This window comes from Condylostylus longicornis, unplaced genomic scaffold (assembly GCF_029603195.1).
Source record: "Condylostylus longicornis isolate FDR11 unplaced genomic scaffold, ASM2960319v2 ptg000098l, whole genome shotgun sequence".
In the NCBI taxonomy this organism is placed as follows: Eukaryota; Metazoa; Arthropoda; class Insecta; order Diptera; family Dolichopodidae; genus Condylostylus; species Condylostylus longicornis.
This window is the reverse complement of record NW_026578066.1, coordinates 1,489,638-1,503,500: the sequence shown is the minus strand read 5'-3', so window position 1 is coordinate 1,503,500 and position 13,863 is coordinate 1,489,638. Positions and strand designations below refer to the sequence as shown.

Genomic DNA, 13,863 nt, shown 5'->3' with positions numbered 1-13,863 from the left:
AAAAAACATTAAAAGTAATGATTTTGAAAAATTAATTTTTCGTTTTTAATTTCATAATAATTATTAAAAAAATATCCAAATAAAAAATATTTTTAATAAAAGAAAATTTTTTTATTAAAAAAAAAAAAACAACAACAAGAAAACGAAAGTTAAAAATATTTTTGCATTCGTATTTGTAAATAACTTGTAAATTTATAATTAATATTCAATATTTAAATTTTATAATATTTGTATGTGATGCGCAATAATCTAACTGTTATACATTATAATACATAAGTATATATAAATAATCATAAGTGTTATATTTATTTTGAAAGTATCAATATTCATATTTAATCATAAAATTTTGTATAAATTTAAAAATTATTGTAAAAAAAACAATTAATTTTTATTAAATTTTGAAAATAAGTGCTTCTAAAACAAAGTACCCCACATTTTGTATAATTTGTACACATTTCATAAACACTAGCTAAAAAATATTAAGTGAAATCAAATTAAAAAATATGTAGAAAAAAATATTTGATCAAAAAAAAAGTAATAATTAATTGAAAAGAAAATTTTGAAATAAATTTCCCAGTGAATTTAAATAATTTGAATTAAAAAAAATAATTTAATTAATTTGAGGGGAAAAGAAAAAACTAAAAAAACTAAACATTTCTAATAAAACAAAAAATAATTATTTTTTTATAATATTTTGCAATTTTGCAATCAATAAATTTATTTTAATTTTTTATAATAAATTTTTTAAAAGCAATATAATGGATTATTTTCCAAAAACAGAGGTAATTAGTAAATTTGTATAATTTATTTTTAAATTTTATTTTTTTTAGAACAATTTCAAAATAATTTTTTTGTCCGGCCGTCTGTCCGTATATCTGCCTTCTACTGTCTTGGAAAAACTTCTACACCCTTGAACATAGAGAGCTGAAATTTAATATATATGTATATAAATTGACCTTTACGAGAAATCTTCTGTAATGAATCTATAGAAGAAAATTTTTACTCATCTTCCCCCCTCTAAAAATTATAGTCCCACAAAACCCTAGAAATGATATTTTTTTATTATTTATTGTAACGAAATCACAAACATTTCTTAAATTTTAACGCAAAAAAGTAATTGTTAGCTTTTTCTATCGCGCCATAGATTTGTTGAATTTTAAAAAAGCAAAATGGTCATTAAAATTAACCGTTACCTAAAATACGTTTTTTCAAAATTTTTGATATCGTTCTCCTTTTAAACATCAGGTTGTAGAAATCCGAATTTTCATCAGCTTTTAGCGGTTAGTAGCACAATAATTAGTTCATTTCGTTAGAAGAAAATTTTTTTCCACCTCACCCCACGCACAAGCTCTTGAAATTTGCAAAAATTGAATTTTTGGCACCTTATATTTTCAGAACCGCAAAATTTTCAAAATTTTTATAAATGTACAAAGTTAACGGTAAATGTTGTGCGATCGAAAAATAACATTTTTTTCTTAAATCACATGTTTAACTGCTCAATTCAAACATTATGCTAACGCCTTTTTCAATATTTTTTTTGCTCATCCTAAATGTATGCAATAGTTCTATATATGTACTATAATTTTATAAAATATGTATTTGATAAATAAATGAAATTAATTTAGTAGCTATATCGCTTTTCGAAGCAGTATTTTCATTTGTTTGAGGTAAAATGTTTCTTGACCTATCACTTAAATATTTGAACCTTAATAATAGTACAGCGGTAAGTTTTAAATATTTAGGAAGCAACTATATTTTTATCAAATAATAATTATGTATTGTACGAGTATATATCGATTTTATTTCGGATGACGCAAGTTACTAATAAACGATTCTTCCGGGTCACTTAAGGTGCTCGAGTTTACAGGAGGGGAGGAGAGGACACAATAGATCCTTATACGTGGTCGCGGTGTATTATTACCCCGGTCGCGGTGCATTGTTACCCCGGCTCTACAAATCTTTCTAAAACTTTGTTAACATGTAAAACATGTGTATACTTATGTAAATATATTAGAAAAATAAACAAAGTTTTGACGCAATATTTATAAACACAAAGTAGGAATCAGTTGCCAACATAAAACTTTGTTCATTAGCAAAACCTATTTGAAAACGGCAAAAATAAAAAATTCTTCAGACACACTTCTGTTTTTCTAAACGCTAGATTATTTTAAATTCAAATCAATTACAGTGGAGAAAGCATTTGAATGAATCACGGTAGAACGCGAATTTCATATTTCTTGAAATAACGCGAATTCAAGTTATCTAGTTACTTTCATTGTCGAACTGAGCACACTTTGTGGTGCTAAAATAAGATTTCAGATCTGAATATGTGTTCTGTCACAAACATCAATAAGAAATAAAGTTGGGTCAAACCAATGGTTTGTATTGTAGCACTTTTCCCTTCAACAAGTGAAAATTTATGCAGTCTTTGAAATAAAGCAAAAATTAGTATAAACTGGGGTTAACATAATGCTCGATTTTAAGGGTTAGTTGTGTTAGTTAAGAAAAATAATTATATTTTTTAATGTCATTGAATTTACCGTTAGTTTTTTGCGTTTATAGATTTTTGAAAAAGCTTGCGGTTTTGGAAATATAAGGTGTCAAAAATTCAAATATTACAAATTTCAAGAGGCGATAACTTGAGAGGGGGTGGAGATGGATTTTCTTTTAACAAAATCAACTATTTGTTAATGTCTAAAAGCTCCTAAAATTTCAAGCTTCTACAGGCTGGGGTCTAGAAGAAAAACGAAATCAAAAATTTGGAAAAAAAGGACGGTAAATTTGAACGGCCATTTTTTTTTTCTAAAGTTTAACTATAGTATACCGCGCTAGGGGAAGCAAGCCACTGCCTTTCTGCGTTTGCAAAATTTCAGAAATGGTTATGGTTTCATTGCAACAAATAGTTAAAAAAGGCCATTCTTAGGGTTTTAGGGGGGTATAACTTCTAGAGGGGGGGAGATAGGTAAAAATTTTGTTCTACGGAAATAAGTTTCTAGTAAAGATCTATGTATGTATTAAATTTCAGCTTTCTATCTTCAAGTATGTAAAAGTTTTGTAAACAAAAAAAGTGTCCACGGACGGACAGAGTGAAACTAATACGCACTTTTTTTCAAAAAATTTTTGGAAAAGTGCTAAAAAAGGGATACGTAGATTTTTTCTCTAAAATGCAAGTTATTCATCTTCCTAGATGTAATATATTTTGGCGTAGTTATTTTGTAATATTTAACGTGCTTATTTTTACGGCATTGTTTAATATTTTCAGTTTTTTAATTCAAAGTGTTTGAGCAGTTATTACTTGAAAATAGAAATGGTCTGACACATATAATCGGTTTATAAGGCGCACATGAAGCGTACAAAATTCAAGGATTTTTATATTTTGAGATAAACAATTCAAGATCATTTCAAATCAACTTCAATGACATTAAATTAATTATTTATGTATAGGTATGCGTCACATTCGTGTCTTAATTTTGTTTCGAAATTTTCAAACATATTTGAATTTAGCGCTTTAGCGAATTTATATTATATTCGCGCTAGGGGCTTCTAGTACACAATACGTTTCGAAACAAATTTAATATAAAAATTGTTATTGTTTGTAAAATACTACATAAGTATGCATTTTTGCGAAAATTTGAAAATAATTTTTGGAAATTTCAAATTATTTTGCCTAAAAACAAATCTGCTAAAAATTATTGTTATACAATATCTACATACGAGTATATAATTGATGAAATATGCAAACCAACATCTCTAGAAACCATGATGATAATAAAAGCCTAGTAATATTAATTTAAACATTAATGTCCCTTTTCATGAAAAGTCACTTCGGAAGGCTTATTGCAAATTTTAAAAAAATATAACAAGCGAATAAAAAAAAAATTAAGAATAAGCAAACAACATCTTTTACGTATTTTGAATGTGTCAAAAATTTAATTACTGTCGAGTACCAATTAATTAAATATTTATTTGTTTTTTGTTTTTGTTGAATGAGAATGTTTTATATTTGTGATGATGAATTAATTCGAATTTTTATGAATTAAAAGAAAATTGGCCATATGAATATTAAAAGGCAATTTCTCTTTGTATTTAAAATAAAAAAAAGTGGCCATTGCAAAATATTGACTCTGGTATTTTACAGAAGGTTGTTAATAAGAAGTGTTGTTGCGTATTTAATTGTTTACAATTATTGCATATTTTAAAAAAGTGAGTATTCGCATATCTATTTCTTCATCTTATTTAAAAATAAAAATTTTACTATGTTCAAATATTAATTCAGTAAAGCCGTCATCTTAGATCTGTAAATATAGCGATCAACGTAAGCGATAACTAACAATTTAAAGTAACGTTGACCAATTTAAAAGTATATAAGGTAAAAATATTTCAATTTCAATTCAAAAACAAAACTCAACCGTTTTAATAAACATCTATAGAATTTGTTCTTAATAAAACCTTCAGATGAAGCTTAGTATTGTTTTAGGTTTAGCCCTTTGTTTTGGTAAAAATAAGAAATGGTATTTACGTTTAGTGGAAATTAATTAATTATTCTATGATTAACAGCATTTACAGTTGCAAGGCCTTGCGGTGAAGATTGCGCATGTATGCCAGTTCTTCCACCACCACCAGAATCAAGTTGTCATGAAAATTGTGACGATGGATGCTTAATAGGAAGTTGCTGCGAAACAAAAGAGAGTGGAGGCAGTAAAGGTGGAAGCGGCAGTGGAAGTCATGAAAGTGGAGGTAGTGGTGGTAGTGAACCACCACCACCGCCTCAATCGGGCAGTCACGAAAGCGGAGGTACCCATGAAAGTGAAGGTTGCGGTAGTAGTGAACCTCCTCCGCCACCACCTCAATCAGGCAGTGGAAGTCATGAAAGTGGGGGTAGTGGAACTGAAGGCAGTGGTAGTAGTGAACCACTACCACCACCACCTCAATCGGGCAGTCACGAAAGCGGAGGTACCCATGAAAGTGTCGGTTGCGTTAGTAGTGAACCTCCTCCGCCACCACCTCAATCAGGCAGCCATGAAAGTGGAAGTATCATAGTAAGCGGCAGTGGAAGTCACGAAAGTGGAGGCAGCGACAGTGGAGGTAGTGGTAGTAGTGAACCACCACCACCACCTCAATCGGGCAGTCACGAAAGCGGAGGTACCCATGAAAGTGGAGGCAGCGGCAGTGGAGGTAGTGGTGGTAGTGAACCACCACCACCGCCTCAATCGGGCAGTCACGAAAGCGGAGGTACCCATGAAAGTGTCGGTTGCGTTAGTAGTGAACCTCCTCCGCCACCACCTCAATCAGGCAGCCATGAAAGTGGAAGTATCATAGTAAGCGGCAGTGGAAGTCACGAAAGTGGAGGCAGCGACAGTGGAGGTAGTGGTAGTAGTGAACCACCACCACCACCTCAATCGGGCAGTCACGAAAGCGGAGGTACCCATGAAAGTGGAGGCAGCGGCAGTGGAGGTAGTGGTGGTAGTGAACCACCACCACCGCCTCAATCGGGCAGTCACGAAAGCGGAGGTACCCATGAAAGTGAAGGTTGCGGTAGTAGTGAACCTCCTCCGCCACCACCTCAATCAGGCAGTCATGAAAGTGGAGGCAGTGGCAGTGGAAGTCATGAAAGTGGAGGCAGCGGCAGTGGAGGTAGTGGTGGTAGTGAACCGCCACCACCGCCTCAATCGGGCAGTCACGAAAGCGGAGGTACCCATGAAAGTGGAGGCAGCGGCAGTGGAGGTAGTGGTGGTAGTGAACCACCACCACCGCCTCAATCGGGCAGTCACGAAAGCGGAGGTACCCATGAAAGTGAAGGTTGCGGTAGTAGTGAACCTCCTCCGCCACCACCTCAATCAGGCAGTCATGAAAGTGGAGGCAGTGGCAGTGGAAGTCATGAAAGTGGAGGCAGCGGCAGTGGAGGTAGTGGTGGTAGTGAACCACCACCACCGCCTCAATCGGGCAGTCACGAAAATGAAGGTACCCATGAAAGTGAAGGTTGCGGTAGTAGTGAACCTCCTCCGCCACCACCTCAATCAGGCAGTCATGAAAGTGGAGGCAGTGGCAGTGGAAGTCATGAAAGTGGAGGCAGCGGCAGTGGAGGTAGTGGTGGTAGTGAACCACCACCACCGCCTCAATCGGGCAGTCACGAAAGCGGAGGTACCCATGAAAGTGGAGGCAGCGGCAGTGGAGGTAGTGGTGGTAGTGAACCACCACCACCGCCTCAATCGGGCAGTCACGAAAGCGGAGGTACCCATGAAAGTGAAGGTTACGGTAGTAGTGAACCTCCTCCGCCACCACCTCAATCAGGCAGTCATGAAAGTGGAGGCATTGGCAGTGGAAGTCATGAAAGTGGAGGCAGCGGCAGTGGAGGTAGTGGTGGTAGTGAACCACCACCACCGCCTCAATCGGGCAGTCACGAAAGCGAAGGTACCCATGAAAGTGAAGGTTGCGGTAGTAGTGAACCTCCTCCGCCACCACCTCAATCAGGCAGTCATGAAAGTGGAGGCAGTGGCAGTGGAAGTCATGAAGGTGGAGGCAGCGGCAGTGGAGGTAGTGGTGGTAGTGAACCACCACCACCGCCTCAATCGGGCAGTCACGAAAGCGAAGGTACCCATGAAAGTGAAGGTTGCGGTAGTAGTGAACCTCCTCCGCCACCACCTCAATCAGGCAGTCATGAAAGTGGAGGCAGTGGCAGTGGAAGTCATGAAAGTGGAGGCAGCGGCAGTGGAGGTAGTGGTGGTAGTGAACCACCACCACCGCCTCAATCGGGCAGTCACGAAAGCGGAGGTACCCATGAAAGTGAAGGTTGCGGCAGTAGTGAACCTCCTCCACCACCACCTCAATCGGGCAGTCACGAAAGCGGAGTTACGCATGAAAGTGGAGGCAGCGGCAGTAGGAGTCATGAAAGTCTAGGTAGTGGAAGTATCATAGGAAGCGGCAGTGGAAGCCATGGAAGTATTTTAGGAAGCGGCAGTGGAAGTCACGAAAGTGCGGGCAGCGGAGGTAAAAGCGGTAGTGGAAGTCATGAAAGTGGAAGTAGTGGCAGTAGAGAACCTCCTCCTCCTACTTGTTACGAACCGCCTCCTCCTCCCCCGACATGCTGATGCTAAAGTAAGAAAGTGACTATATACGAAAAATGTTTTGACCACATTCAGTGAAAAACTAAGAAATAAACACTTATGTGAATAAATTCAGTTAATCAGTTATTTGTAATTTATTTACAGCGATATTACGCATTCTTTCTAAATTCAACAAAAATTCTATTTTGCTACGAAAGTAAAATTGTAAAAGTTTGAATGTAAGGTTTAAAGCGAATGTTATGTGAATTTAATAGTAAGTTAGAAGGTATAGTAAGTTAGACACCTTACATTTAGGTTTACACAAAACTAAAAACTAAAACATACAAGCAATGATGATCTTTGAAACAACAACAATGAACCAAGTTTATGCATAAATCTATGCATCTTATTTCGTTCCAAAAATTTTTAAGTTTTCTGCACGCACACCAGTTATGTACTTCATTTAATGGACCTTTTTTCAATATATTGCAAACTGTATACAACTAATTAAATATTTCTATTGCAAACTAAATATGTATTGTTCTTTATTATACAAAATATTATTATACAAAATCTTTGAGTTCTCTTTAGTTTGCTTAAAATTTTTAAAAAACTATAACTAAAATATCTTGGGTTCAGTTTTTCTTTTGCAGAATTCTAAAAACTATGAAATTGCACAAATTTCAATTTCTTTCACCAGTTTACAAGTCATTCTTAAAATAGTGTAAATAAAATTAAGAGCTAGCACAAGGTGTACGAGCTCTCATTAGAAAAAAAATAAATACAAGTAAAACAATAACACCCAATTGAATTTTTTTTTTGTCTAAATTTTGTGATTTTCAGTTTTTCATTTTCAAATTTTTGGTAAGCAGTTTGCTTGATTTCATGTAATAATCTTGATATACGTTGGCATATTTATTACCTCTTTGTCTTTCGGCCTTCATAGTCTGGGGAAAACATAAACATATAAAAATACTCTTCGACACTTGTTAATATGAAATTACAAAAAGAAAATGGCTAAAACATGAAATTCTGTGATTCATGACGCATATTAAATTAATTTTGGCTTTATAGATAAATTCTAAAATATGTTTTTTAATAATCTTAATAATTAACAAAAATTAGCTAAATTAATTTACTAAATACCGCACTGTAGTTTTTTCTATATTCTTTCCACAATTGATTTATTATCACTCAGCATAAGTTTAAAAAAGCTATTAAAGATGTGTTAAAAAATGTATTCGTTATCAGGTATTGCGCTTTGCTGTCAATTTTCATATTGGTCAAATAATTAAATTATACTTGTTTAAATAAAGACTTTTTTTTATTCTTCTTGTTTAATGAGTATGTTTTGTGTTTGTAATATAGAATTGACTAGACTTTTTATATAATGCAATAACCATAAACCATATGGATTCTACACACGACGAAAATTCCACTGGATTCTAAATAGCTATATGAAACTATTTTTGCGTATATTTTTAAAAATTGCCAATATTCTTAATAATTATGTTGCCGTTTTAATTAAAAATTGAAATTTTTTCAGATGTTCAAATATTAATTCTGTAAAATGTTATGTATATCTTAGATTTGCATAGGGTAATGAACATTAATGATTACCAACAATAATAATTAATGTTGATCAACTTGTAAGTATAAAAGGTAAAAATATTTCAATCTCAATTCAAAAACGATACTAAAGTAATTTAATAAGCATCCATATAGTTTGCTCTTAAAAATAAGTCTCTATATGAAACTAATTATTCTTTTGGGCTTAGCCCTTTGTTGTGGTAACTGTTATTAATGTTATTTGTGTTAACTAAAAAAATAAAAGTTTAATATATCTTTAATAGTACTGGTTGCTGGGGCACCGTACGGTATGCCCTGCGGAACGGACTGTCACTGTGAGCATCCGCCACCTACACCGCCGACAACCACTCCAGCACCAACACCAGAAGATTCCGATTCCGGAAGTCATGGGAAAGGCAGTAAAGGTAGTCACGAAGGCAGTCATGAAAGCGGGGGCAGTCATGGAAATGGTAGCAAAGGTAGCGGAAGTCATGAAGGTAGCCATAGCAAAGGCAAGAGTCATGAAAAGAGCGGTAGCAAAGAAAGTGGAAGTCACGAGAAAGGTGGAAGTAAAAGCCATGAAAAGGGCGGTAATCATGGAAGTGGAGGAAGTCATGAAAGTGGGGGCAGTCATGGAAATGATAGCAAAGGTAGCGGAAGTCATGAAAGCAGAGGTAGCAAAGGTAGTCACGAAGGTGGGCATAGTAAAGACAAAAGTCATGAGGGTGGCCATAGTGAGAGTCATGAAGGTGGCGGCAGTGGCAGTAGTGAACCCCCTTCCCCTCCGTCACCAGCACCACCACCACCACCGGGCAGTCATGAAAGCGGGAGCAGTCAAGAAGGAGGGGGAAGTCATGGAAGTGGCGGCAAAAGTAGTGGAAGTCACGAAGGTGGGCATAGCAAAAGTAAAAGTCATGAAAGTGGTGGCAGTCACGAAAGTAGCGGTAATCATGGAAGCGGTGGGAGTCATGAAGGCGGGGGCAGTCATGGAAGCGGGGGCAGTCATGAAGGAGGCGGCAGTAGCGAGCCCCCTCCACCTTCACCATCACCACCACCCCAATCCCATGAATGTGGGCATAGTCCACCACCTCCTCCTCCTTCTCCGCCTTCTCCTCCACCGCCACCTGGCAGTCATGAAAGCGGCAGCAGCCACGAAAGCGGAGGCAGTCATGGAAGTGGGGGCAGTCATGGAAGTGGGGGAAGCCATGGAAGTGGGGCCAGTCACGAAAGCAGTGGCACTCATGAAGGCGGAGGCAGTCATGAAAGTGGCGGCAAAAGTAGTGGAAGTCACGAAGGTGGGCATAGTAAAAGTAATAGTCATGAAAGTCACGGAAGTCATGAAAGCGGAGGTAGTCATGGAAGCGGTGGTAGTCATGAAAGCAAGGGTAGTCATGAAGGCGGAGGAAGCCATGGAAGTGGGGGCAGTCACGAAAGTGCCGGCAGTAGTGAACCACCTCCACCGCCTCCGCCACCACCACCACCGCCTCCACCGCCTCCGCCACCACCACCGCCTCCACCGCCTCCGCCACCACCACCGCCTCCGCCACCACCACCACCACCACCACCGCCACCACCACCACCACCACCACCACCACCGCCACCACCACCACCGCCTCCGCCACCACCACCACCACCACCGCCTCCACCACCACCGCCTCCGCCACCACCGCCTCCTCCACCACCGCCGCCCCAATCCGGAAGCCATGAATGTGGATATGGTCCACCACCACCACCACCTCCTCCTCCCCCTCCTCCTCCTTCTCCTCCACCACCACCACCTCCTCCAACAACATCAGGATCAGACAGTCATGAAACTGAAAGCCTAGGAAATAGCGATGAAAGCCATGGAAATGGCAGCAAAGATAGTCACAGTCATGAACATGGAGGAAGTAAAAGTAAGAGTCATGAGAAGAGCGGCAGTAAAGAAAGTGGAAGCCACGACAAAGGAGGCAGTAAAAGCAAAAGTCATGAAAAGAGCGGCAGCAAAGAAAGTGGAAGCCACGAGAAAGGAGGCAGCAAAAGTAAAAGCCATGAGAAAAGCGGCAGCAAAGAAAGTAGAAGCCACGAGAAAGGAGGCAGTAAAAGTAAGAGTCAGGAGAAAAGTAAAGGAAGTCATGAAAAAAGTGGAAGTAAAGAGAAGCCACCACCACATCAGCCTCCTCCACACCCACCTCCTCCTCCACACACTCCTCCACCGAAACCACCTTGTAGTAAATGAAGCGATAAAAATTATATGCAGAATTCTTTAGTATTTTTAATGAAAATTTGAGAAATAAACTTTTACATGGATGAATTTAATTTTTAAGGTTCTTGATTTTCGGAAAACGACTATCTACGCACTTTCAATACATCAATATTATTTTTACTTTACAGTTTATGAATGAACAAGAGTGTTAGAAAAAGTGAAATGTCTGTTGTATATATTAAGTTCAAATTTCTAGAAATATAAGTAAAATTCTAGATGATATTTCTTCTACATCTACCTCCAAAAACGTTAATATTTTTTTTTTTTGAAACACACTTTTTCTAATTTTGCTAACAAACAAGGGTAAAACATAAGATTTGGGAAGTCTCAGGTGTAAAAACAGTATTTTTCAAAATTTCAATAACACTAGAGCAATACCCGCATTTATCTGTTAAAACACTTAACATTAATTTACTTTCAATTTTGTTGCAATCAACAAAAATTTTTTTCGTTTTTTTAATAGCTTTCAAAATATTTTCCAAATGCATAGTTCTTTCATTACTTTTTTGCAATATTTGGCAACAAACTATGCACAAGTAGTACAAAATTTAAAGGACATAAAAATTGATTGTACTATGCAAGTAAATTTTGACTATGACGCACCTAAAAATAAATAGATTTCTATTATTTATGCTCCGTTCGATACGGCAGATAAATACATATATCTATTTTCTATATAGGTACATACGTACACTGTTAAAAATTTACTAATAACATTTTAACAATTGAAATAGTTTATTGTATTTTTGAGAGAAATGTACTTCTCCTTATCTCATTCGTGAAAACTTTTTCGAAAATTAATTGTTTGAGAGGTGCATTCAGGTGAAACTTAATTTCATCACAGTATTTTTAAATGCAGGGCTGTAAAAATATGTACAGTACAGAATAATAACATAATTTACTTTTACGATAATAACATAATTTTAGTGTGAAATTCTTATATACCAAAATTGTATGACTTTAATAGACTCTTGTTTTAAAAATTAACAACTTGAGCTATGTACTTTAGCTCACTTAGTATATTCCATGTATACGTGTTAGAATTTTTCAAAATTATCATGAAATTAACGTATGAAATTACGCATGTTGACGTAAGATATTATAAAAAATTGTGTTGAATTTACAATTAAATTTTTAATTGTGTAAGATAAATTTTTATTGTTCACAATTAGTTTTGATTTTTTTTTGTTTACTTTTGCAAACTAAGGCAAATGCACATGGAATAGACAAATGTACTTGTACATACCTTGTTCTTGTCTGATAAATTGTTCTATATTTTTTATTTAAGAAACGTAGAAAGTACAAAGATAAATTGATATAAAAAAAATTGAATTTTTCTTTTTTTGTGAGATTACTTGACTTTATTCGTTTTTCAATTTAAACAATTTAAATCATTTTAAAAATGTGTACGATCTTCAAATATTTTTTTTTTTTGTGATATTGTTCAAAATTTACTATTTCTTTTATAATATTTTTTATATGAAACATAGACAAGCAAAGTATTTGTTCGAAAATCAAATAATTTTACGCGAAATAAGAATCAAAGACGGCCGTTTGCTTCCGTAATTAGAAGAATTTTTTTCTGTACTCGAATTAACAATTTTTGAAAATTTTTCATGAAAAATTTTCGAATTTTAAAAGTTATAATAAAGTAGAGGTGATTTTTTCTTTACCCTAAAACCTATTTAAAAAAAATTTGCTGAAAATGCCAATGCATGTAATTTTTATTGAAATCGAATAGCCATTTCATGTTTTAAGTATGGTTCAATCAAAGGGTTCTAATCTTATGTCACTCTTACAATGTTTCGACTACAATATAACATTCAATATTGTATTACAAAGTTACATTTCATATTATAACAAATATGTCAAGTAAAATAAATTAATGCTGTCAAATCGAATAATTACGGTAATCAATTTTCAAGAGCTCAAAATGTCAAACAAAATTTCTCTCCGTATTTCTAATCAATAAACTGAGTCGAATTTAAATTGACAAATGCAACGAAATCACGCGTAAAGCGTTAATAATAAAAATACGAAAAACAAATTTGTAAAAATAAATCACCCTATTTTAATATTTTACAAATAATTAAAATAATAATATTAAAAAAAAAAAAATAAAACTCATAATAAAAACCGAAAACAATTCGAATGTTTTTGTTTTTCTCTTCTCTTCTAAAAAAACGATCAAGACATAAAGTCGGCATATTCTAAATCTATATTGATATTGTATGATGTAGAAACTAAAAAATAATTCAATATGAACATTTGCTTCTTATAATTTTATTTTCATAATAAGCTATATAATACATACATACATATATATATATATATATATATATATATATATATATATATATATATGTATGTCTACATTACTATATATTTTTTTTCTACCTCACTTGCACTATGTAGCCATCTTACCCTTTACCTTTCTTTTCTTTATTCATATTACTTCCACTATTTCTTCTTCTATATCTTAGCAATAAATCTTGTATAATATTAAATTCCTAGCTTTGGGGATGAAAAAGTGGGTCAAATTGTCTTAAAAGATAATTTTACTATTTACAATTCTTATATATACGAGTACATATGTATATGTTGTCTGCATATATAGAAGTCCCCCATAAAGTAATATTGTTTGTACTATTCTCTTGTTTTATTTTGATGCAAAATGATGTTGAAGATTTTCTTTTATATTGCAATGCAATAACAAAACAAGAATTGAAAATAGAAAAAAATTATTCGTATGTGCAATGTGCTTTTATTAATTACATACATATATACATACAGACATTTCTACCTATAAACATGTATAAAAATATTTTATAAAAAATTTTCAAGATTTCGCTTCTATATTGCAAAAACTTCTGTACTTGTATAATATGCACACTTTAAAAGATCTTGTATGAATTTCCACTAACTATAATATTATAAATAAGAAAAATAAGAAAAATAAGAAAAAATAGGAATGCCATAAATTTCCACTAATGAATTTTATTAGAA

General features: G+C 34.6%; 1 protein-coding gene across 1 annotated transcript in view; it reads left to right on the top strand.

The window, feature by feature from the left end:
- The first annotated feature begins 742 nt into the window (after positions 1–742).
- Positions 743–13,863, top strand: part of LOC129613974 (DNA-binding protein D-ETS-4) — a 62,670-nt gene continuing 49,549 nt past the window's right edge. Inside the window, exon 1 of the mRNA XM_055528329.1 lies at positions 743–782. Within this exon, the coding sequence (XP_055384304.1) occupies positions 759–782 (24 nt within the window). The 5' untranslated portion in view covers positions 743–758. The remainder of the gene's footprint in view (positions 783–13,863) is intronic.